The 27,250-nt window shown below is 41.9% G+C and overlaps 1 protein-coding gene across 1 annotated transcript; it reads left to right on the plus strand.

The window, feature by feature from the left end:
* Positions 1-2,531: 2,531 nt before the first annotated feature.
* On the plus strand, positions 2,532-26,361 carry LOC118400567 (protein-glutamine gamma-glutamyltransferase 2-like). Its single transcript, XM_035797548.2, has 13 exons — positions 2,532-2,707; positions 9,414-9,593; positions 12,740-12,958; positions 14,885-15,003; positions 16,488-16,616; positions 16,802-16,979; positions 19,959-20,094; positions 20,303-20,406; positions 20,728-20,967; positions 21,277-21,552; positions 23,386-23,546; positions 24,074-24,210; positions 25,931-26,361. Exons 1-13 carry the CDS (start codon positions 2,698-2,700, stop codon positions 26,079-26,081), a joined length of 2,040 nt encoding a protein of 679 aa, XP_035653441.1. The 5' UTR covers positions 2,532-2,697; the 3' UTR covers positions 26,082-26,361.
* The last annotated feature ends 889 nt before the right edge of the window (positions 26,362-27,250 follow it).

The following is a 27,250-nucleotide window of genomic DNA, read 5'->3' on the forward strand; positions in this document are numbered from 1 at the left end:
TCCCAGTCATGTGTAAACAGGGAGTACAGAAGGGGGCTGTGCATGCACCCTTGTGGGGCCCCTGTGTTGAGGATCAGCGTGGTGAAGGTGGTAAGGGTAGGCAACAACAAGTCTGCCATGCTGATCATCAACTCTGGGGCCCCTCAGGGGTGTGTACTTAGTCCCCTACTGTACTCCCTGTTCACCCACGACTGCGTGGCCGAATACAACTCCAACATCATCATTAAGTTTGCTGACGACACAACAGTGGTGGGCTTGATCACCGACAACGATGAGACAGCCTATAGGGAGGAGGTCAGAGAACTGGCAGTGTGGTGCCAGGACAACAACCTCTCCCTCAATGTGAGCAAGACAAAGGAGCTGATCGTGGACCACCCCAAGCCATTAGACTGCTGAACAATTAATCAAATTACCACAGGACTATTACATTCACCTTCCCCCCACCCTCCATTTGTTTTGTACAATGCTGCTACTCACTGATTATTATCTATGCATAGCCACTTCACCCTTACCAACATGAACAAATTACCTCTAACCTGTACCCTCGCACACTGACTCTGTACTGGTACCCCCTGTATATAGCCATGTTATTGTTATAGCCTAGTGGTAAGAGTGTTGGACTAGTAACTGAAAGGTTGCAAGATCAAATCCCCAAGCTGACAAAGTACAAATCTGTCCTTCTGCCCCTGAACAAGGCAGCTAATCCACTGTTCCTAAATGTAATTGAAAATAAGAATTTGTTCTTAACTGACTTGCCTAGTTAAATAACGGTAAAATAAATATTATTGTGTTACTTTGAATATTTTTTAACTTTAGTTCATTTTCTTAACTCTTATTGAATTGCCCTGTTGGTTAAGGGCTTGAATGTAGTCATTTCACAGTAAGGTCTACACTTGTATTCGGCGCATGTGACAAATAAAGTTTGATTAGATTTTATTTTATTTGTTGCATACCGTCACCACCTGGGGGCGGACCGTCGGGAAGTCCAAGACCCAGTTGCACAGGGCAGGGTTCAGACCCAGGGCTACAAACTTAATGATGAGCTTGTAGAGTACTGTGGTGTTGAAGGCTGAGTGATAGTCAATGAACAGCATTCTTACATAGGTATTCCTGTTGTTCAGATGGCATAGATACAGTGCGATGGCGATTGCATCATCCATGGATATATTGGATTGGTATGCACATAGCAGTAAGTCTAAGGTGTTGGGTAAGGTGGAGGTGATATGATCCTTAACTAGCCTCTTAAATGACTTCATGATGACAGAAGTGAGTGCTACTGGGCGATAGTCCTTAAGTTCAATTACCCTTGCTTTCTTGGGTACAGGAACAATGGTGGACATCTTGAAGCTAATGGGAATAGCGGACTGGGATAGGGAGAGATTAAATATGTCCGTAAACACTCCAACCAGCTGGTCTGCACATGCTTAAAGGACGCTGCTAGCGATGCCGTCTGGGCCGGCAGCCTTGCGAGGATTAACACGCTTAAATGCCTCGGGAGCGGCCCGTGTCGTTGGCAATATGTTCTCCTCAAAGTGGGCGAAGAAGGTGTTTAGCTTATCCGGGAGCAAGACGTCGGTGTCTGCGACGTGGCTGACATTTCTCCTTTGCCAATGTAATCCATCCACCTGAGAAGTATGGCATATCAAGAAGCTGATTAAACAGCAAGATTATTACACAGGTGCACCTTGTGCTGGGTACAATTAAAGGAAACTCTAAAATGTGCAGTTTTGTCACACAATGCCAAAGATGTCTACATTTTGAAAGAGCACACAATTGGTATGCTGACTGCATTAATGTCCACCAGAGCTCTTGCCAGAGAATTGAATGTTAATTTCTCTACCTCCAAAGTCGTTTTAGAGAATTTGACAGTACGTCCAACCAGCCTCACAACTGCAGACCACGTGTAACCTCGCCAGCCCTGGACACCCACATACGGCTTCTCACCTGTGGGATCATCTGAGTTTAGCCACCCGGACAACAGATGAAACTGAGGAGTATTTCTGTCTCTAATAAGTCCTTTTGTGGGGAAAAACTTATTCTGATTGGTTGGGACAGGCTCCCAAGTGAGTGGGCCTATGCCCTTCCAGGCCCAGCCATGGCTGCACCCCTGCCCTGTCATGTGAAGTCCCTAGATTAGGGCCTAATTAATGTATTTCCATTGACTGATTTCCTTATATGAACTGGAACTCAGAAAAATTGTTGAAATTGTTGCATGTTGAGTTTAGATTTTTGTTCAGTATATTTCCTAGAATGAAATTGTATTTTGACATTGATGTACATGTTATTCCTGACATGATGACTAAAGTAAAATGTCTTCCCCATTCCCTATTGTCACACAAATGTATGCAGGAAATTGTGCAACTATTATATAGGACGAGGTCGCTACAAGGTCAATAGGGTGTATGTGGATGTTTCTGTGTGAGTGCGTGCGTGCTTGCTCATGGATGTGAGCACGCGCACGTGGGCGTTCGACGGAAGAAAACCAACACGCCCCGATGACTTCCCACCGCAGGTTATGCATTATACCGTCAGCTTCCGCAAAATTGTGAAAGGAAGGAGTCGACTACCAATGGATTTTGGTGACGCGCATGACCACTACAAATATCAACTTTCGTTCAGTCAGAGTAGCTGCGCAGAGTAGAGAATACTTTCAACAGCCTAATACAGACTATTACCCAGCAGTACGTCAACGCGATAATGGCTCACGGTAAGAATTTAATAACTGTTTGAAATGTTTTTTTTTGCAATGTTTTATTGAATGTGTTGTACCTCTGTAAATATTCTCTCTAGTACGTGCATAGCATTATTGAACATTTGAACATAACTGTGAATTACATTTGTGAGTTTCATCAGCAGTATAACAACTAATGCATTTTTATTTTCAATATCAACGATAAACTTGCATCATGGTCTACAAAGTAGACAGTGGCAGATCATTTAAAATAGCTTATCATGTTATGTTATTGCTTCCTAAAATAAATACTTCCTTGCAGGACTGAGCCATATGCCAGAATATGTATCTAAATATTTGAAGCATTTAGAGGATTTCAATATTACCTTAAAAGGCTGGTGAACAATTGATTTGTTTTGAAAAAATCTCAAAATTAAAGACCAAAGTAAAACCTGATCCATCCCTTCACTATGGACCAGGGTTTTCCAAAATGGTCCTTGGGACACCCTGGGTGCACGTTTTTTTTATTTTTTTTAAATTTTTTTTATTTCACCTTTATTTAACCAGGTAGGCTAGTTGAGAACAAGTTCTCATTTGCAACTGCGACCTGGCCAAGATAAAGCATAGCAGTGTGAACAGACAACACAGAGTTACACATGGAGTAAACAATTAACAAGTCAATAACACAGTAGAAAAAAAAGGGGAGTCTATATACAATGTGTGCAAAAGGCATGAGGAGGTAGGCGAATAATTACAATTTTGCAGATTAACACTGGAGTGATAAATGATCAGATGGTCATGTACAGGTAGAGATATTGGTGTGCAAAAGAGCAGAAAAGTAAATAAATAAAAACAGTATGGGGATGAGGTAGGTGAAAATGGGTGGGCTATTTACCGATAGACTATGTACAGCTGCAGCGATCGGTTAGCTGCTCAGATAGCTGATGTTTGATGTTGGTGAGGGAGATAAAAGTCTCCAACTTCAGCGATTTTTGCAATTCGTTCCAGTCACAGCACTACACAGATAGAGCTTGGGACACCCTGCTATGGACAAAGGATGGCAAATAACTTACCGGTAGCTGGTTTCTTTTACGTCTGCTACATTCGGTTAGGTTGATGACCTTATCCAGCGGTGTCAATCACAATTTGTCTGAGGGCCACATGTGCACAATTTTTTAAATATATTTCCTCGCCATCAAAATTTACCCAACATTTTTATTTCCCATTATTTTTGAAAAATTGTTTTCTTCCTGGCTGTCTAGCTTTCATTGAGGTGATTATAAGCGAGTTGGACACAGGCAAGAAACTGTATTAATGTAGATCCATGATTTTTTTCTACATAGTTTCAATTTGGTTTTAGTTATTTAAAGGTATATTGAGTTTTTTTATCCCTCCAAAAAATAATACAAAAATAAATATACTACATAGCCAAAAGTATGTGGACACCTGCTCATCGAACATTTAATTCCAAAGTCATGGGCATTCATATGGAGATGTCCGTCCCCCCGTCCCCCCTTTGCTGCTATAATAACCTCCAATCTTCTGTGAAGGCTTTCCACTAGACGTTGGAACAGATCATTTGGCCCAAGTCAAACCGTTTTAACCTTTTGAGAGGGCAGAGGTGCTGTCGCACCTTCTTCACAACTGTGTGTATGTGTGAACCATTTTAAGTCTTTAGTGATTTGGACACAGAGGAACTTGAAGCTCCACTGCATCCCTGTCGATGTGGATGGGGGCAATCAGTTCCTTGGTCTTACTGACGTTGAAAGAGAGGTTGTTGTTCCGGCACCACACTGCCAGGTCACGGACCTCTTCCCTATAGGCTGTCTCATTGTCGCCGGTGATCATGCCTACCACCGTCTTGTCGTCAGGAAACTTGATGATAGTGTTTGAGTCATGCGTGGCTACGTAGTCGTGGTTGAACAGGGAGCACAAGACGAGACTAAGCAGACACCCCTGTGGGGCCCCCATGTTGAGGGTCAGTGTGGTGGAGGTGATGTTGCCTACCCTCACCACCTGGGGTCGACCTTAAGGAAGTCCATGATCCAGGTGCAGAGGGAGGTGTTCAGTCCCAGGATTCTCAGCTTGGTGAAAAGCTTAGAGGGGACAATGGTGTTGAATGCTGAGCTGTAGTCAATGAACAGCATTCTGACAACTGCACCAACCAAAACTGTCATCCAACATCTAAAAGCTGGATGGGGTGAGAACATCTTTTCACATTGCCAATGCTGAAACCATAACCACTAAATGACAGCTTAACTTAACATGCTGTCTATAGGCCATTGGGGTTGATGTCTTAACAGAACCAAATGTAATTTCTATATATATAAAGGCAGCCTTTTATTTTTCTGGCTCATTTTTCTGGCTCACTGATGACACAAGTGTTGTCTCCCAGCTTGTCAGCTGACCATAAGCTTTAGCCTAGTCGTATGCATCTTTAATGCATCTGAGGAATGTGTTTCAGAGGGAGTTAAGTGTTGCTAAGGGAACTTTGGGCTTTTAATAGCAGACAGCAGCTGTAACTGCAACCAGAAACTGTGGCTAACTTAATTTGTCCTTGGAACGATTTTGCGAAGCCCCTATGAACCCTTTCAAACCTTTTACACCTTGCACACACACACACACACACACACACACACACATGCACACGCACACGCACACACACACACACACAAACCTTGCACACACACACAAGCACACACACACACACACACACACACACAAACACACACACAAGCACGCAGACACATACAGACAACGCTGAAAAGCACGCACCCACATACAGACAGAGAAAGAGATGTTTGTTTTTGTTTTGTTTATTATCTATTTCACTTGCTTTGGCAATGTAAACATGTGTTTCCCATGCCAATAAAGCCCGTTAAATGGAATTGAGAGAGAGAGAGCTCTTGCCACTTCATTCATGACTAGGCTGGATAGGTTGCTGTTAATAGCTGAGAGAACGTATCTATTCTTCCTGGGATTTACTGTACCTGCTTCTGTGCATTTTTCCCTGACTAGGATCTTTCATTGCCCAACCTTATTGGGTTTATTCTGGCCCAGTAATTCTGCTTGGCCTATAACAGGATACTTGATGTGGTGTTGTTCAAGTTTAGTAGACTGGAAGCAAAACAAGGGAGTGTAAGTCTAGAGTGATGGCATGGTAGACATGGTGACTTCATGGTAGTAGCCTGCTCAATGGAAGACACACCCCCTACACACATAGCTCACTTTGCTCTCTGTCCGTAAATGTATTTTTGCACTATTCATGTTTGTGACAGACTGTAATACATTGCTTTCTTCCCAGTGCAATAGAACAAAAAATAATAATAATAACTACACCTTAATTACAGAAACCGTTCCGTTTAAATTCAGACTGCACATTATCTTACATCAGCTTTCATTCCGCAATGCGAGAGTGGCTAATAAAATGCATTTTATTTGATACCAACTGTGTAGTTCAAGAATGAAACACAGCAATAATTACACTTTACCATTACATTGATTGAACCTGCGTTGTTTGGACTGTGTTGTCGAAAACAACATTTTGGTTGTTTATCTGCTATCAATCTGCCTAATGGTCTCCAGATTCTAGGTTTGTAGTCCTGTTGCCTCCAGCTGTGGAAAAGCACAAGTTCCCAGATGCTTTATGACTGAGTAAAATAGGCTTATTGACAACTTAATTTCTCTTTAGGATGAAAGAGCTGGACTGGAGACTTAAGTTTGTCTCCTTTGAATGACCACTTTTCTTCAACTACAAGGTGTAAAACACATGGTTGGCCAAATGTAGAAGATACACTATCCAGATGTTCCTACAGAAATGGATTTGTGATACATGTAGTCAGGGTTGGGTAGGTTACTTTTTAAATGTAATATGTTACAGTTACTAGTTACCTGTTAAATTATAATCAGTAATGTAACTTTTGGATTACCCAAGCTCAATAACATAATCTGATTACTTTTATGTACTTTCCATTTACTTTTCCCTTAAGAGGCAGAAGAAGACAATAAAGAATCTTTTGGTGTGTCATCATAGAGGTCTCTGACCTGTGGTCAGACTCACTCAGATGGAACAAATTGAAACACCTTTTTTTCAATTCTGATTGGAATGTCATTGAGAAAACAGAACTGTGGCATAATGTATTTTTTTCTCTCGCAAACACATTATGAAATTAAAGTAATCCATTAAATACAAATCTAGGTTTTAAAAAGTATGTGTAATCAGAGTTTTGTTGTTATAGTAACTGATTATTTTGTTTTTTGTAATCAGATTGCATGTAAGTGACTACATGTAATGAGGTACTCCCCAACCCTGCATGTAGTTCAAAGTAGCACTCTAACATTATTCAAGAAGTAGTACACTGGAAATAGGGTATATAAGCACCCTAGGGCAAGCAACCTTTTACAGCTTGAACAATATTCCTTTGATTGTGTAATATGGCAATCAGAAGTAACATAATTACATATAAGCCGTTTGACGTTAAATTCTTTCTGGAATATATGTCATTTTGTCTTATAAGAAATTGGGATAAGTGAGTGTTGACAATGCAGCTCTAAAGTGATTGGTGAAACAAGATGGTGTACTACTTCTTGAATAATGTTAAAGTGCTACTTTTAACAACAACCAGTCGTGTCTTAAAGAAGCCAGATGACTGTAAATAGGAAATCAGAGGGTGGGATCTTATTCACACACCGAGCCCTGGGGACAAGGAGGTGTACAGTATTTGCTTGCACATTCACTGCTCATTCATGTTTTCTTGTTTTCTCTCTTGTGAAATACTTCCCTTTTTTTAAATGAATCAATGAAAGAGTTCAAGTCTGTGTCTCAATGGGTTGGTGTAGTATTTACCCACTAGTGGTACTTGAGTAAATATAGTTCCCAAGATAGTTATTTGCAAAGCAGCATTTCCTGTCTGAAGGATTCCTATGATTTTTACGGCAATACAAGTCTTTCTGTTACACAACAGGTAAGATTTTTTCTCTTTCCACTCAACAACAGGAAGTGAACTCTTATGGTAAGTTTAAATAACAATGAATGTCCTTGGATTCATGCCTGCTGCCAGAGATAAGATGGCAGAAGGTCTGAAAATGTCTGGAAACAATTTGCAGCAGTCCTTTAACCATTTGTCTGAGGCCTATGTACCAGAAGTTAATTCGACACCCTTAATGATTTAGCCATGCATACGTTTTATTCTATAGGCTATACACTTATTAATATGATTAAGTATACCATAGCTTATGTACATTTTCTTTCAAACTAAAACCGCTAAAGCAGTCATTTTGACAGCTCATATATAAGAAAAATGTAAAGTCATGCCCCCCTCCGTCCTTGACACTTGGAGCTTATAATGATGTTTAGGCTTTACTGATGTTTTCATAATTTGACCGCACGTCTTGCGTCTTTGTGGTTGGGGTATTTTATTTATTTTGTTATAAAAGTAAACTGTTGCCGTGTTCCAACATATATGCTTTTAGTTTCATAGTTGTAATAAAGGCATTCCCCAAACAAAATTGATTGAACATATGAAATGTTGTAAAGTACTGGGTGTCGTGAGTGGGAAGTCAGGCGCAGGAAAACAGAGAGTTCAATATAGTGCTCTTTTAATGCACACACGGTGAACCACGGCCATCCCACTAAACACTGGGTGCTCAAAACAAAATGCCCCAGACACGGGGAACGAAACAGTCCAGCACTAGACACAAACATACAACACGTTCGTCTGTATCAAACCCCAGGGTTACCATAATCAATCCCACATAAAGAAATGGACGGGCCGGCTGACTAATAAAGCCCAACTAATTACAACAAACTCAAAACAGGTGATACCAATAAACATATAAGAAGGGGGAGGAAAGAAATCAGTGGCAGCTAGTAGGCTGGCGACGACGACCGCCGAGCGCCACCCGAACGGGAAGGGGAGCCACCTTCGGTCGGACTCGTGACACATGTTGTGTTTTTTGTGTGTTTATATTTTTACATACAGTATATCCTATAGTAAAATAAACTAATGGAAATGCTATGGTCTAATTTTTTAAAATTATATTCCAATGTTACCTACGACCTTCATAAACACAACCAAATTACTGTTTTTGCAATAGCATATATGAAATGTTCTCAATTACACTGTTAGAATGTTGGAGTCAGAATGACTGCTCGTGAGCTTGAGGCCCAGTGGTTCTAGTGTTAACAGACATTTAGAAGACGCTCTTCCTGTAAAAGCACATAGTCAAAGAGCTGGACAGCTAGCATAAAAACAAGCAACTCTCTCTTCAGAGGTCAGTAGAATACTTCATTGTAGTGCTAAAAATAGAATTAAGTACCAGAATTGAAATGCAACAATACAATGTAAAGCAACTATTATAGACATTTCCAGAGTAGTAGTGCCATTGGTGGTGAGAGGAAGGGGTGGTCTACTTGGAAGGAACCAGCGTTGAGAGTTGGGGAGACAGTTTGAAGAGGAAGGTCATCAGTCTATCTAAAAACAGGTATAGACACAATTGTCTTAAAAGCAATGGGGGAGTTTGGTCCACCACTGAGGCACCATGAAAGAGAAGACAATCAATCGATAAAATAATATTTGTATAGCACTTTTGACGAACATATTTGTCAGAAAGTGAAGACTGGAAAGTGAAGACTGGAAAGTGAAGACTGGACTGACAGTTCCCTTGTAACTGGCTGGGTAGATGGTCAATCCTGAGGTAATTCTACTCACTGTTTCCTTTCTCTCTCTCATCCATCTCCCAGCACTGGACATTGCCCGATGGGACCTGGAGTGTGAGTTCAACAACACAGACCACCGCACGGAGCTCAACGGGGTGGAGCGCCTCATCGTGAGAAGGGGCCAGTCGTTCACCATCAACCTGCACCTCCGCTCGGGCGTCTACCAGCCTGGTGGCAGCGCCCTCGACCTCACCGTAGAGACAGGTACTGTGTTATCCCTGGGTTGTCGACTAATCAATTCCCTGTGAAAAGCACTAGATAAATGTTGTTGAATTTTTATTAAATCCTAAAGGTTAATCTTTATTAAAACACAAGATCATTTCAGTGTTTCCCCTAGATATTTCCAAAAGCATGACACAAAGGGTCCCAAAACAAACATCTACGGTTCCTGACAACAGAAACTGAAGCCTGGGCAGTGAGTAATGGTAAACGAGGCAGGGTAGAGTGTCAGCTAGCTAACTGTTCTGTAAGAGTCAATAGTCTTCTCACTGATAATTGGAGCGGGATCAAACAGTTTCCCTATCCTCTAAACAACATTAGACCTCAACATTAGCTTTTTGTATCGCTATCTCCCTATCACTGGAGAAAATAAACAAGTTCCCTGTGCCAATAGAAACACACAATTAGGCGTTGCCGTGGTACTTTTAACATTTCCTAACAGACACGACCCAGTAAAATAAGGCTTTCCATTCTCTACTCAAAATCGAAACAGAAACCCAGTTCCAAAATCTTTGCCATGAGCTCCACTGAATACTTCAATACTTCAATTCTTCCTTGATTGAATGAAGACAGTCTATTGGGCTGTGACCGATAAATCTCAAGTCTAAATCTTAACTTCCCTGCAAGTTTGAAAATACCTCATGCATGTGCTGCTGCATAGTGTGTAACACTATAACAACATACTCTATGCTATATTTTGCTATTGTTTTAACCCCTTAAAGTCTAAGGCCTTTTTTAACTACCTGTACATTTTTGGCTTCTACAAGCATTTCTGTAATAGGAAACATTCACATGTATTCACTGGAGCTATCCAATAAATCGATTTTGGAACTGGCTTGCTGTTTAGATTTTGACCAGAGATTCAGTCTGTAATACCTAAATGTTTCAAGCAGACCACCATAGTCCCTGTGCCCAAGGACGCCAATGTAACCTGTCTAAATGACTATCGCACCGTAGCACTCACATCTGTAGCCATGAAATGCTTTGAAAGGCTGATCATGGCTCACATCAGCACCATCATCCCAGACACCCTGGGCCCACTCCAATTTGTATGTCGCCTCAACAGATACATAGATGACGCAATCTCTATTGCACCCCACACTGTCCTCTCCCACCTGGACAAGAGGAAAACCTATGTGAGAATGCTGTTCCTCGACTACAGCTCAGTGCTCAACACCATAATGCCCTCCAAGCGCATCACTAAGCTGAACACCTCCCACTGCAACTGGAATCTGGACTTACTGACGGGCTGCCTCGAGGTGGTGAGGATAGGCAACAACACATCCACCACGCTAACCCTCAACACGGGGGCCCCTCAGGGGTGTAGTAGGGCAGGTCGAGACCTTCAAGTTCCTCTGTGTCCACATCACTAAGTAATTAACATGGACCAAACACACCAACACAGGTATAAAGACTCATCACAAACGCCAGTGTTTCCTACCTCCGGTTCTCCAACAGCCCAAACACACCTCATTTAACTCATTGAGGGCTTGATGACTAGTTGGCAAGTTTAATCAAGTGTGCTTGTCCAGGGTTACAACTAAAATGTGTACTGTTGGGGTGTACTGGAGGACCAGGTTTGGGAACCACTGATATACGCTGCTGCTGCGGTTTGTTAAAAATCCTGATGCCTAGGCACTTTACCCCTACCTATATGTACATGCAGTGCATTCGGAATGTATTCAGACCCTTTTCCACATTTTGTTATGTTACATCCTTTTTCTAAAATGTATTACATTGTACATTCTAAACACAATACCCCATAATGACAAAGCAAAAACAGTTGTTTTTTTTTACATTTCAATTGGGCCAATTTATATATACAGTATATATATGTATATTTATATATATAAATGAAATATCACATATACATAAGTATTCAGACCATTTACTCAGTACTTTGTTGAAGCACCTTTTGGCAGCGATTACAGACTCAAATCTTCTTGGGTATGACGCTACAAGGTTGGCGCACTTGTATTTGGGGTAGGTATTATGGCAACACCTACTTGAGTGTTTCTATTGGCATTGGGAACTTGTTTATTTTCCCCAATGGTCATTGTGATCTACGAAGTGATAAGGAGTAAGAAAAGCTAATGGTGAGGTCGAATGTTGTTTCAAGGAAAGGGACACCGTTTAAGCATGTTCAAGTTTTCAGTGATAACGCTATTGACTCTTGCAGAATAGTTAGCTGACACTCTACCCTGTCTCATTTACCATTACTCACCCTGCCCAGGCTTTGGGCTTTGGTTCTGTTGTCAGGAACCATAGATGTTGTGTTTGGGACACTTTCTGTCCCGCCATTGGAAATATCTAGGGGAAAACACTGAAATGATCAGATGTTTTAATCAAGATGAATGTGTCAGATGTAAGTAACAGTCATAAGAGGGGTGGAGAGGCCAATGTACAGACCACAGCAGTTTCTACAGTATCCACCAGTTTGATAACAGGAAGAGGATCATTCCACAGGAAAGCATGTGTCCTGTCAAAGATAAGGCTATCACAGTGAAAGTTAAACTATTTCTTCATGGGCTGTAATATAAACTTTAATACACAGAACAGCCAAGGAAGAAATCTAAGTTGTTTCAGCATGCTGCTGAAAGCAAAGGGGTTAAAAGGGGTGATTATTTGTCCTTATGCCCAGTCTGAACACAATGGAATTTCAGTTCAGGCAGTTTATTTTAGCGGAGGTCACTTGAAGGATGCTGAGTTTCCATCGTCTTTGATCCCTGTGGAATTGTCCACCATTGTCCAATGTTCTCGCTGAAGGGTTTGGGAATAGTATGTCAATTGTACAGTCTGAATTATGAAAATGTTTCATGTGTGACCTGAAAGCATCTGTGTGCTTCATATTTTTCACAATACAGTAAAGAACGTAATTCTTATAAAGGACAGCAACTTCTGTCGAGGTCATGAGTTTTGTCAAGGCCTATTTAAAACCCCACTTTAGACTATTGAGATCCATTTACACATCTCATGACAAAGAATGACAGAATAGCTATGGCCAATATTACTTTCCCTCCAATGGTAAAATAAGTAGGTAAGCTCTAGTGTTTTGGCATTGAAGTCCTTTACATCATCCCTAGTCAAGTGTTCCATTTGTAACCATTTCTCTTCTTCATGTCCTCTACTAGGTCCCCAGCCCTCTGACCAGTATGGTACACAGGCCTCCTTTGGGCTGACAGACCAAATCGATACCTCCTGCTGGAGCGCCGCCATCACCAGTCCCCCCGGGAACATGGTGTCCCTATCCATCTGTTCCCCCCCGGACGCGCCCATCGGACGCTGGCGCTTGACTCTGGGTCAGGGGGGCAGGGTGGACTTTGTGCTGCTCTATAACCCCTGGTGCACCGGTAGGTAAACATTCCATACATCATTCTGTCTGCGAGTATAGTAGGGGCTATGCATAGTTGAGTGGAATGCCTTAAGAGTAATTCACAGACACAGAGACAAGACATAGCTATGCGGAATGTGTTGACAGTTGGAAAAATTGCTTGAGCCGTGCTGAGAATTCGAAAAGTAGGAGAGCCAAAAGTCCAATATTTTAGAAGATGTATGCGTACATGTTTTGGACTCTGATAGGCGCCTTAGATGTCTCTGTTACAAAGACAGCCAGCATGACCAATGGAGGGATGCAGGCTTACAGGAAGGATCCCATAGTGGGGAGAACAGGATGGCATGGATGGATGGTAGTTTTGGAGAGAATATGATGATCAAGCAATGGAGAATGGGATGGATAAGTATTTTCCAGTATCTCTAAATGTTTAGCCCTATCATGTGCTGTATTTACAATACATCTTACCTTAGACATTTTGTTACCATAGACATCAAAGTAAATAGACAGCAGATAGTCTCATTAAAGATGTACTCTCAAATTTTTTTTATCATTTCAGCCAGTAGATTTGAAAGTGGTGCTCACGAGCCAAAAGTGGTCCCCATTTTTTGTGTACTAATTCATCCAATTGCTTACTACATCCACTCCGTATGATATGTAACATCCTGAAAAAACAATACGTTTTATTTTTTGGCAATTCGTATTATTCGTATTATATGTTACAAATCCAAATTAAATTGTTGTACTGTGGTAGAAAAACAACAAAGAAAGAACGAAACAACTAACCGTAACTAACTCAAAACAATATCCCATAAAACCTGAAACAAATGGGAGGGTAGGGGGGTGATTAGTGTCGGTGGCGGCTCTGTTGCAGGTCGTAGCCCCCACTCAGCTCGCGGATCCACCATCTTTGGTGGCGGCTCTGGTGCGGGCCGAAGAACCATCTCATCCCGTGGATCGCATGAAGCTCTGGACTGGGGACCATCGCCTGAAGCTCTGGACTGGGGACCATCGCCTGAAGCTCTGGACTGGGGACCATCGCCTGAAGCTCTGGACTGGGGACCGTCGCCTGAAGCTCTGGACTGGGGACCGTCGCCTGAAGCTCTGGACTGGGGACCGTCGCCTGAAGCTCTGAACTGGGGAAGCACACTGGAGGCCTGATGGTCTGAGGTCCTGTAGCTCAGTTGGTAGAGCATGGCGCTTGTAACGCCAGGGTAGTGGGTTCGATCCCCGCGACCACCCATACGTAGAATGTATGCACACATGACTGTAAGTCGCTTTGGATAAAAGCGTCTGCTAAATGGCATATATTATTATTATGATGCGTGTGGCCGGCACAGGTGGCACCAGACTGGTGACACGCACCTCAGGGCGAGTGCGAGGAGCAGGCACAGGACGTACCTGACTGGGAAGGCGCACTTGAGGGAGAGTGCGAGGAGCAGGCACAGGACGTACCGGACTGGGAAGGCGCACTTGAGGGAGAGTTCGAGGAGCAGGCACAGGACGTACCGGACTGGGGACACGCACTTCAGGGAGAACAATATCCCATAAAACACAAGTGGAAAAAATGCTACTTAAATATGAACCACAATTAGAGACAACGATAGCCAGCTGCCTCTAATTGGGAATCATACCAAACACCAACATAGAAAAACTAAACTAGAACCGCAAATAGAAAATAATTACTAGAAAACCCCCCAGTCACGCCCTGACCTACTATACCATAGAAAAACAAAGGCTCTCTATGGTCAGGGTGTGACAGTTTCATAGAAAGTTATATTGAAAAGAAATTGTAATTTAATAAGCCCAATGCATTTTGAAATACTGTTGCCTACTGCAAGCAGATAATGAGGCACCCTTTATTCCATTCAGCCTTTTGAGACCTTGTCTTTTTCTATGGAGGACGATACTTTATCCCTGTATTATTTACGTCTCTCGTCAACAGGTGATGTGGTGTACATGGACAGTGAGGAGAAACTGAGGGAGTACATCTTGGCTCAAGATGGTATCATCTACCGAGGCGGCTGGAAATACCCCATCCCTACACCTTGGAACTATGGCCAGGTACCAACAACAGCACAGCTCTGATGGTTGTATAAACAACCAGAATTTGGCGGTGGCAGTGATAAAGGCTTGGCTTTTGAATTTGGCTTACGCTTACCCTGATAAGGGAGAAATAGCCATTCATCAAGAGATGTATGTTGAACTGCTTTCCATTGTAACTACTGTACTGTGCACATTCAAAGGTGAGATCATGCTGCCGCATAGTACTGTATATTTAGAGATGTAGGATCTTAATTTGATCACCTTGTTGCAGGAGAACTTTCCTGCAATGCAGAACATTAAAAACTTGTAGTGTATTTGAGGTTTAAAAGGCTTCTGAAGTTTATAATTTCCATTTTATTCTTATGAAAGAAATGGTCAACACCTACAAAAATGTCCAATAATTATAATCCACATAATAATTCACATTTCCTGTTGCTACAGGATTATTTTCCTTCTGTAGGAAACTGTAGGCTCAAATTAAGATCCTACATTTGCATGAGTGGCCTGACAAGTTTGATAAAGTGAGAAGATAAATTATGGTTAAGAAGAACTTGTGATGAGTGGACTTGTCACGTCCTGACCTTAGTTCCTTTTGTATGTTTCTATTTTAGGTTGGTCAGGGCGTGAGTTGGGGTGGGCATTCAATGTTTTTGTTCTATGTTTGGTATTCTTTTTTGTTTGGTCTGGTATGGTTCCCAATCAGAGGTAGCTGTCAATCGTTGTCTCTGATTGAGAACCATACTTAGGTAGCCTGTTTTCCCACTCTTGTTTTTTTGTGATTATTTTCTGTGTCTGTGTTTTCCACACAGAATTGTTTCATTTTCATTTTGTGTAGTGTTCAGTTTTAATAAAAAATATGACTATTTTTACCACGCTGCGTATTGGTCCGATGGGGGGCACACGGGGAGTGTGGCTAAGTCAGGTAGGAGACCTGAGCCAACTCCCCATGCTTACCGTGGCGAGAGGTGGACCGGGAAGGCACCGTGTTCTGCTGTGAGGCGCACGGTGTCCCCAGTTTTGTTTTGTGTATTCAGTTAATAAATTAACATGGACACTTACCACGCTGCGCATTGGTCCGATATTTCATACTCGTCGTCAGATGACGAAGAGATCCGTTACATAACTGTTGACTGGTAAAATCCAATTGAGGCTATTTTCTTTCCACATCAAGATGCTTCCATTGGTTCAATCTGTGTATAATTGACAGATCATGATAATCCTACTGAGATGGTGAGACCAAGGTTCAATTGTTGATACAGCTCATTATCTAATTGGTGTGTGTCATAGTTGCATATTGTGCACACTGTTTATGCATATGACTGGCGTCCAGCTTTACTAAACGTTTGCACATTATATTTTCAGGAGAGAATCAAAGACGAGAAGCAAACTTCTAATCCTTTGATCTTTATTCGATCTTTTGCTCACCTTTGCATGCTTAGTTCCCCTTTGAAAATAAGTAGCAGGTTGATTTGACCTTGTGTGGTTTTCTTTGTGTGATGTAGTTTGAGGATGGGATCCTGAATGCCTGTCTGAGAATCCTGGATATGAACCCGAAGTGCCTGCGTAACCCTGGGAAAGACGCTTCAGGGAGGAGAAACCCAATCTATGTGTCCAGAGTTCTCAGTGCCATGGTGAGATCACATCAATCGGTTTCGCATCCTGTCATGCACTGCATTACACACTGCAGTTCATACAGTAGAATATAATATAAAATATACACTTGAACATATAGTAGATGGCAAATAGCAAGTCTCAATATAACAACAAAGCTGAATGTGAAGTCAAGAGCCTGACCATTGTTGTCCATGTCCCTCAGGTGAACTGCAATGACGACAAGGGAGTCTTGCAGGGCAGGTGGACTGATGACTATGACGGCGGGGTGAGCCCTCTGTCATGGAAGGGTAGTGTGGAGATCCTCCGGAACTGGGACACAAATGCCTGTCAGCCTGTGCGCTTTGGCCAATGCTGGGTGTTTGCAGCAGTGGCCTGCTCAGGTTAGAAATGAATGCATAGAGTATTTTACACACTGTATCATTATATTATGTAAGAGACATTCTGTCCCCTTTTTGTATTTTTTATTTTACTAGGCAAGTCAGTTAACCTCGTGCTCCTACCTGACACGCAGACGTCCCATCTAGACATCTGGAAATGCAAATGCGCTACGCTAAATGCTAATAGTACTAGTTAAAACTCAAACGTTCATTAAAATACACATGCAGGGTATTGAATTAAAGCTACACTCGTTGTGAATCCAGGCAACAATAATATATGCCATTTAGCAGACGCTTTTATCCAAAGCGACTTACAGTCATGTGTGCATACATTCTACGTATGGGTGGTCCCGGGAATCGAACCCACTACCCTGGCGTTACAAGCGCCAAGCGCCATGCTCTACCAACTGAGCTACAGAAGGACCAACAAGTCAGATTTTTAAAATGCTTTTCGGCGAAAGCATGAGAAGCTATTATCTGATAGCATGTAACACCCCAAAAGATCCGCAGGGGACGTAAACAAAATAATTAGCATAGTCGTCGCTACACAAACCGCACAAATAAAATATAAAACATTCATTACCTTTGACCATCTTCTTTGTTGGCACTCCTAGATGTCCCATAATCACTATTGGGTCTTTTTTTCCGATTAAATCTGTCCATATTTAGCCTAGATATCGATCTATGAAGACTGTGTGACAACGAAAAAAAATAGCGTCTTATAACGTAACGTAATTTTTTTAAATTAAAAAAGTTGACGATAAACTTTCACAAAACACTTCGAAATCCTTTGTAATGCAACTTTAGGTAATAGTACATGTTAATAAGCGACCAAATTGATCACGAGGCGATGTATATTCTTTAGCTGTCCGTCTGGAAATAATGTCCGGGTAAATCTCAACCAAAATATCCGGTCGGAGACCTGAAGAAATGGCTTGTCTCTTCTTCGTTTGACCAAGAAACAAAGCCTAGGCAAATGACAAGACTGTTGACATCGTGTGGAAGCTGTAGGTATTGCAACCTCAGCCCCATTTATTGTGGTTCGCCTTTATCAATGGGTTGAAGTGGCGGATGGATATATATTTCCATTTTCAGTGATCAGATTTTCCTGCGCTTTTCGATGAAACGCACGTTCTGTTATAGTCACAGCCGTGATTTAACCAGTTTTATAAACGTCTGAGTGTTTTCTATCCACACATACTAATCATATGCATATACTATATTCCTGGTATGAGCAGCAGGGCACTGAAATGTTGCGCGATTTTTAACAGAATGTTCGAAAAAGTAGGGGTAACAGGTTAAGAACAAATTCTTATTTTCAATGACGGCCTAGGAACAGTGGGTTAACTGCCTGTTCAGGGGCAGAACGACAGATTTTGTACCTTGTCAGCTTGGGGATTTGAACTTGCAACCTTTCGGTTACTAGTCCAATGCTCTAACTAGGCTACCCTGCCGCCCCATTGCACAAGACACCTTTAGTAACACATTCATCACTAAGATAAGGGCTCTGGGACTAAACACCTTCCTCTGCAACTGGATCCTGGACTTCCTGACGGGCCGCCCCCAGGTGGTAAGAGTAGGCAACAACACGTATGCCACGCTGATCCTTAACACTTGGCCCCCTCAGGTGTGTACTTAGTCCCCTCCTGTATTCCCTGTTCACCCACGACTGTGTGGCCAAACACGACTCCCAAAACCATCATTAAGTTTGCTGACGACACAACAGTGGTAGGCCTGATCACCAACAACGATGAGACAGCCTATAGAGAGGAGGTCAGCGAACTGGCAGTGTGGTGCCAGGACAACAACCTCTCCCTCAGTGTGAGCAAGACAAAGAAGCTGATCGTGGTCTACAGGAAAAGGCGGGCCGAACAGGCCCCCATTAACATCGACGGGGCTGTAGTGAAGCGGGTTGAGAGTTTCAAGATCCTTGGTGTCCACATCACCAATTAACTACCATGGTCCAAACATACCAAGACAGTCGTGAACAAAACCTTTTCCCCCTCAGGAGACTGAAAATATTTGGCTTGGGCTCCGAGATACTCAAAAGGTTGTAAAGCTGCACCATCGAGAGCATCCTGACCGGTTGCATCACCGCCTGGTATGGCAACTGCTCGGCATCTGACCATAAGGCGCTACAGAGGGTATTGCGAACAGCCCAGTACATCACTGAGGCCAAGCTTCCTGCCATCCAGGACCTATATAAATTAATAGGTGGTGTCTATTAATAGGCGAAAGCCCATAAAATTGTCAGAGACTTCAATCACCCAAGTTATGGACTGTTTTCCCTGCTATCGCACGGCAAGTGGGACCGGACCGCCAAGTCTAGGACCAAAAGGCTCCTCAACAGCTTCTACCCCCAAGCCATAAGACTGTTGAGCAATTCATAAAAATCCATTAATTTCCCCCCCCCTGTACAATGGTGCTACTCTCTGTTTGTTTGTTACCTATGCATAGTCACTTTGCCCCCACCTACATGTACAGATTACCTCAACTAGCCTGTACCCCCGCACACTGACTCTGTACCGATGCCCCAGTATATAGCATCGTTATTCTTATTGTTACTTTTTATTATTGATTTTTATTTTAGCCTACTTGGTAAATATTTTATTATTCTTGAACTGCGCTGTTGGTTAAGGGCTAAGGGCTTGTAAGTAAGCATTTCACAGTAAAGACTACACTTCTTATATTCGGCGCATGTGGCAAATAAAGTTTGATTTGTTTTGATTCTATGAATAGGGGGGCAGGTAGCCTAGCAGTTAAGAGCCTTGGGCCAGTAACCAAAAGGTTGCTGGTTCGATCCCCAAGCCAACTAGGAGTCCCCTTGAGCAACTTTACCCAAATTGTTTCTGTACATCACTGGATGAGTGTCTGCTACATGACCTAACTGTAAAATATTTATAATGCCATATGTTAGACCTGTAGTAGAATAGTTGATGAGTAGTATTGGCTAACTGTACATGATTTTATGTGCCCTCTCAGTTTCACGAGCCCTGGGCATTCCTTGTCGACTGGTCACCAACTACAATTCAGCCCACGACACCAACAGTAACCTGGTGATAGAGCGCTACGTGGATGAGAACGGACAACTTGTTCAGAAGTCCAGAGACATGATATGGTGAGACCTCAGGAGGACTATCAAATTGGTGGATTTCCACTCAGACAAATTCAATACAGAGCTAGCCATTTATTTGTTCATGCTTTTTGCCAACAATCTGGAAAAAGTCAAGGCATTCCGGGCGTTGGGTATATGAGCAAATGTCCTTCTCTTGTAGCAGACCGTCTGGAAATGGTTAAGGGGTTACTATGGTTGTATGTCTTTGTAGGAACTACCACTGCTGGGTCGAGAACTGGATGACCAGACCTGACCTCAAACCAGGTTTTGACGGCTGGCAGGTCATGGACCCCACACCACAGGAGAAGAGTGAAGGTGAGGCCTAGATGGTATTGACAATAACCCCAACTACAATAACCCCAACTACAATAATCTCAACTACAATAACCCCAACTACAATAATCTCAACTACAATAATCTCAACTACAATAACCCCAACTACAATAACCCCAACTACAATAATCCCAACAATTTCAGAATAGCCCATAAAATGGCATGACCCCAATTCATATGTGTATTGATTCCAGAAAAATTCCTGAATTGCTCGGATTTTACTAGAAGTGATAAGGAAATGGCTTCAGATATGTCATAAAAACATGTAATTTTCAGTTCGCTCACAGATTGTCCTTCTTTCAGGGGTTTACTGCTGTGGCCCTATCCCACTGAAAGCCATCAAGGAGGGCGAGCTCACCGATAAATATGATGCCCCATTTGTGTTTGCGGAAGTCAATGCTGACGTGCACACCTTTATGAAGCGCAAAGATGGCAGCACGAAGAAGATCATCAGCTCCGTCCATGTGGGGCTGAAGATCAGCACTAAGAGTGTGGGCAGTGATAGGAGAGAGGACATCACACACCTGTACAAGTACCCTGAGGGTAGGGAGATTCACTATGACACCACTGTAACATGCCACCAGGACACACCAATGTCACATTACACCACAATATGCCACCAAGAGAGCAGATAGGAAAGTCACATATTCCTTCTTAAGTTTTTGAAGTAGTCTGTTCATTATATGTACAATCAGATAAAGTATGGAGCTTCAAAATAAGAAATATATGGTGAAGTTCACGAAACACTACTTTGGAAACAAGGTCTTATTCTTCCCTAAATGTGTCAGAATGTATCAGAGTTCATTTACAGTATATGAAATCATGTATAACTTTTGCTTTCTGTGCCCCCAGGTTCTGACGAGGAAAGGGAGGCCTTTACAAAAGCCAACCACCAGAACAAACTACTGCAGCAGCAAGACAATGCTGGCCTGCTTATCGTCATCAAGGTTTCCATGGAGATGAGAAAGGGCTGTGACTTTGACGTGTTTGCCGTGATTACAAACAATACGCCCAATGAGAAGAAGTGCCGTCTGGTGTTCGGCTCCAGAGCTGTGTCCTACAACGGTATTCTGGGAGAGAACTGTGGGTTCAAAGACCTGCTCAATGTACAGTTGGCACCTGGAGAAGGTCAGTTGGTTTTGTATAATGGAAAGTTTTGTGTATATATACACTGCCTTCGGAAAGTATTCAGACCCCTTGACTTTTTCCACATTTTGTTAGTTTACAGCCTTATTCTAAAATGGATTACATAGTTTTTCCCCCTCATCAATCTACACACAATACCCCATAATGACAAAGCAAAAACATGTTTTTAAAAATGTTGGCTAATTAAAAAACTTAAACATCACATTTACACAAGTATTCAGACCCTTTACTCAGTACTTTGCTGAAGCACCTTTGGCAGTGATTACAGCTTAGAGTCTTCTTGGGTATGACCCTACAATAATAATAATAATACACCTGTATTTGGGGAGTTTCTCCCATTCTTCTCTGCAGATCCACTCAAACTCTGTCAGGTTGGATGGGGAGCATTGCTGCACAGCTATTTTCAGGTCTCTCCAGAGATGTTCGATCGGGTTCAAGTCCGGGATTTGGCTGGGCCACTCAAGGACATTCAGAGACGTGTCCCGAAGCCACTCGTGCATTGTCTTGGCTGTGTGCTTAGGGTTGTTGTCCTGTTGGAAAGTGAACCTTTGCCCCAGTCTGAGGTCTAAAGAGTTCTGGATTAGGTTTTCATGAAGGATATATCTATACTTTGCTCCGTTAATCTTTACTTCTATCCTGACTAGTCTCCCAGGCCCTGCCGCTGAAAAACACAGCATGATGCTGTCACCACCATGCTTCACCGTGAGGATGGTGCCAGGTTTCCTCCAGATGTGACGCTTGGCATTCAGGCCAAAGTGTTCAATCTTGGTTTTATCAGACCGGAGAATCTTGTTTCTCATGGTCTGAGAGTCTTTAGTTTCATTTTGGGAAACTCCAAGCGCACTGTCATGCTCCTTTTACTCAGGAGTGGCGTCCGTCTGGCCACTCTACCATAAAGGCCTGATTGGTGGAGTGCTGCAGAGATGGTTGTCCTTCTGGAAGACTTTCTCATCTCCACAGAGGAACTCTAGAACTCTAGTCAGAGTGACCATCGGGTTCTTGGTCACCTCCCTGACCCTTCTCCCCCAATTGCTTAGTTTGGTCAGGCGGCCAGCTCTAGGAAGAGTCTTGGTGGTTCCAAACTTCTTCCATTTAAGAATGATGCAGGCCATTGTGTTCTTGGGGACCTTCAATGCTGCAGAAATGTTTTGGTACCCTTCCCCAGATCTGGGCCACGACACAATCCTGTCTCAGAGGTCTACGGACAATTTCTTCAGCCATTCTGACATGCACTGTCAGCTGTGGGACCTCATATAGACAGGTATGTGCCTTTCCAAATCATGTCCAATCAATTGAATTTACCACAAGTGGCCTCCAGTCAAGTTGTGGAAACATCTCAAAGACGATCAATGGAAACAGGATGCACCTGAGCTCAATTTCGAGTCTCATAGCAAAAGGTCTGAATACTTTTGTAAATACATTTTTGTTTTTAATAACATTTGCAAAAAAATCTAAAAACCTGTTTTCGCTTCGTCATTATGGGGTATTGTGTGTAGATTGATAAGGAAATTGTTTTATTTAATCCATTTGAGAATAAGGTTGTAACGTAACAAAATGTGTAAAAGGTCAAGGGGTCTGAATACTTTCCAAAGGCACTGTATATGTGAGAGGGATATACTGTAGTTCATTTAGAGTTTAAGACCGTGTATGGAGTTCTATTCATGTTGTTTCATGTCTAATGCTAATTCGTGAATGTGTGTCTGTGTGCATTGAAATCATACTGTCCAGTGTTCTATGTATCTGCTTATGTCAACGTGTCAACATCCTGAGGAATTGGATGGTGTCTCACTTTCTCTGCTTTATGTCTCGCTCCAGAAAAGCGGGTTGCTCTTAGGATGAACTACTCCAAGTATGCAGAGAATCTCACTGAGGACAACCTGATCCGTCTGGCGGCTCTGCTCCTAGACTATGGTACCCAAGAGGCTTACCTCGCTGTGAGGAATGTCGTACTGGTTAACCCTGAGATCAAAGTCAGGGTATGCCCACTACTCTCACTACTTTAACACTTTACAAAACACAAGAATACAGTGATTAACATGAGTAATAAGTATACTTATTGCAGCAACCTCAGTGGAGTACTCTGACTAGGGAATCAAAAACGTTCAAGCATTTGGTCCCAAGCCAAGGACGCTAACCACAGCTCCAAGAGAACTAAGTTGCTTGGAAGTACTCATGCCAGGACAGAGTTCACAATGTGAAAGAACGGTACCAGCTGGCATTGCAAGCTTGAGTGTGATTATCAGATATATCAAATTAAAATCCTACATCTGTAGCTAAAGACATCCATAGATAGTCAAGATATTTATCTCAACTTTCATAAAAAATAATCAACTGTCTTATGTCAACATGTGTCAACATCTGATAAATTGTTTGAAAGAACCGTTCCAGCTGGCATTGCAAGCTTGAGTGTGATTATCAGAGATGGAGCGTTCTCCATGTTCGCCTAGCCGATGAAATGCAATATGTCAAAGCATTAAGAGAATTTATGTTCCCTTATATATAGATCCTTGGGGAACCCAAAGAGAACCGTAAGCTGGCGGCTGAGATCACCCTGCAGAACCCTCTCCCAGTACCGCTGCAGAACTGCTGCTTCACCGTGGAGGGGTCCAATCTCACTGGAGGACAGGTCGTCACTGAGAGGTAGGAGGGAACCATGACAGGGTGATGTTTATTTCCAAACGGGACTGTTTACAGATCAAGTGCATTGACCGCTAAAAGTAACAACAGGAGTGTAAATAGGACCTATTAGTGAGGATCAAAGCAACAATTACATGTAATGTTTGTCCGGGATGTCTAAAAGGATATGTATAATTCATAGACAAATAATCAATCATGTTTTAGTCACCAAGTGGTGCATGTCCATGCCTTGGTGGAGTTGGAGGTGTTCATGACAAAGGAAATGTATGTTTTGTAGCAGACTCACAATAGTGCTTACAAAAGCAGACTAAAAGTCTTACTAGTGTTAAGTGGGATACTGAATTCCCAGCCGTGTACAATTCAAGCACACTTAAACTATCCAAGAGTTTTGCCAAGACCACAATTTCATGAATCTTCTCAAAAAATGTTGTGGATTTGGAAATTAACACTTTCACATCAAAGACTAGGAAGTTCGCTGGACGGAAGCTGACTGTTTTACCAGGTCGTGAATGTTTGCCTGGATTTATTCAGTATTTATAATAATAATTTGACTGTGAGAGTATCGTTTTGTCAGAGTTGTTTTTCCAAGCATTCAGATGGTATAAGGGCACAAGGCGAGACCCAGATGCAGACACGGGAGGCAGATGGCTTGAGTCTTTGATATTTATTATAATCCAAAAGGGTAGGCAAGAGAATGGTCTTGGACAGGCAAAAGGTCAAAACCAGTTCAGAGTCCAGGAGGTACAGAATGGCAGACAGGCTCGTGGTCAAGGCAGCCAGAATGGTCAGGCAGGTGGGTACAGAGTCCAGAAACAGGCCAGGGTCAAAACCAGGAGGACTAGCAAAAAGAGAATAGAAAAAGCAGGCGCACGGGAAAAACACACGGGTTGACTTGAACATACTGGCACAGAGAGACAGGAAACACAGGGATAAATACACCGGGGAAAATAAGCAACACCTGGAGGGGGTGGAGGCAATCACAAGGATAGGTGAAACAGATCAGGGCGTGACAGATGATTGTGATGAGCTGTGGGTTTGGTTGGCATGTGACTCCTAGATGTTTGGCTCAATGTGGTGTTAAACAATCGAGACGAGAATATGAATAGATTTGTTCATAAAAACAGTTTTGCATGAGTTTGTCGAGCTTCTAAAACATAATTAAATATCCTATACTATAATATGATTATTTAGCACATGCTTTAATCCAAAGTGTTTTCTAGTTCAGACATATATCTATGTAGAGAACTATGGCTGATGCAATACATACACAGTCCTTGCTGGTCAGCTCAGCAAAATCATTACAATCACACTATCACACTAGGATCTAAATTTGAGCCAGTTTACTACAGAGGGAAAATAATCCTGCACCAACAGGAAATGTTAATTTTATGTGGATTATAATTCATGGATATTTTTTTGTAGGGGTTGATCCATTTTTCATTAGGGCAAATCAAGTCAGAAATGACTAAATGGACATTGCAAACTTTATAAGCCTTTTTAAAACTAAAATACACTACAGGTTTGCATTTCAAGGCTCAGAAACAAAATAGTGATCAAATGAAGATCCTACTTCTGTAACTAAAGACATCCATAGATAGTCAAGTTGTTTAACTAAACTTTCATGAGAAATAATCAACTGTCTAAATATGTATGCTGGGAATGTAGTGTGATAGTATTACAGTAAATGTAGATAGAGTAACTTCTAAATATTTACCCTTCTTAGACTTAACTCCACGGTGGAACCTGGGCAGGATGCCAAGGTCAAAATCTACTTCACGCCCACCCACTCGGGCCTAAGGAAACTGGTGGTCGACTTCGATAGCAATAAGTTGTGTCACGTCAAGGGCTACAGGAACGTCATCATCGGAAAATAGAGGACCCACCCTGAGCCTACACTCCAGAAAACCTGATGAGAAAGAAGCCTTGTTACGAAATCTTTTCAAAGCAACATATTACTGTTCTCATAGATATATCTCACTTATCACCTATAGTTTTATGCATTTATACATTTTATAGGATGTATAAATATTTTGCATGGAAAGCTTTGAGTTGTAATACTTTCACATTTTTGCATATTGGTGTCAACAAATTTATATTGTAAATGTACAATATAGTGCTACAGACCTTTTTAATAAATACATGGAAAATAACATATTTCTATTTTTCAGGCTCTCTTTTTTTTACAAGAAAATCCACAGTTTGTTGGGATTAGAAATCTGTTCAAGTAAAGCTTAATAATGTAAGATTTGTGTTATGGTTATTGATACAGTAAGTGGCCTATGTTCTAAATGATGTATTGACAATGCATGCATTTTCCATTAGGGCAAATCAAGTCTGACATTTTATAGTGGAAATTAAATCTTAATTAAATCTTGAATACACTATCAATTTTCATTTTCTAATGTGCAGGAAAATTATCAGTAACACAAGAGTGATCATTTAAGACACTACATCTGTATGAAATGGCATCATGGTTACTATTTGTATACTTAGTTTGCGGTAACTGCAATCATTAATGAACAGCTATTGGATTATACTATATACAAATAAATTTAGATACCCATAAAAGATATTTGATATGCCCCATTTATTATTTAGACAGACACAACTTTACAGAAGTTGCCAGCTCTAAGTTGCCTGCCAGCTCTAAGCCTATGAACCCTGTGTCAACAATTGTGCAAGGAGAAAAGTATTAAGCAACATGACCAAATAGGACTGATAAGTAATCTTTTGGCAAATACTTAGCAATTTCCTTGAGGACAAAACGTTCACCTCCATCTTCTTGCCAGCTCTGAAATAGGAAGACAGTGTTCTGTATTAAGGAGGTAAATAGTTGGCAGTAGCTAGAGATACAAATTGGAACTTCCAAGATGCAAACGCATTGCAGCGTAAAGAGTAAAAACAAAGAGATTTGCCAACACCCTTTATCTGGAAAATAGTCAAGTCTCTCATGAATGGACAAGCCACAGGTACATCTTATCCAGCTTGCACATTTGGTTCCTTGGAAGTTGTGGGAACATATGTTTTCACATTCATTGTGGGA

The sequence above is a fragment of the Oncorhynchus keta genome, chromosome 21, assembly GCF_023373465.1.
Source record: "Oncorhynchus keta strain PuntledgeMale-10-30-2019 chromosome 21, Oket_V2, whole genome shotgun sequence".
NCBI classification, from domain to species: Eukaryota; Metazoa; Chordata; class Actinopteri; order Salmoniformes; family Salmonidae; genus Oncorhynchus; species Oncorhynchus keta.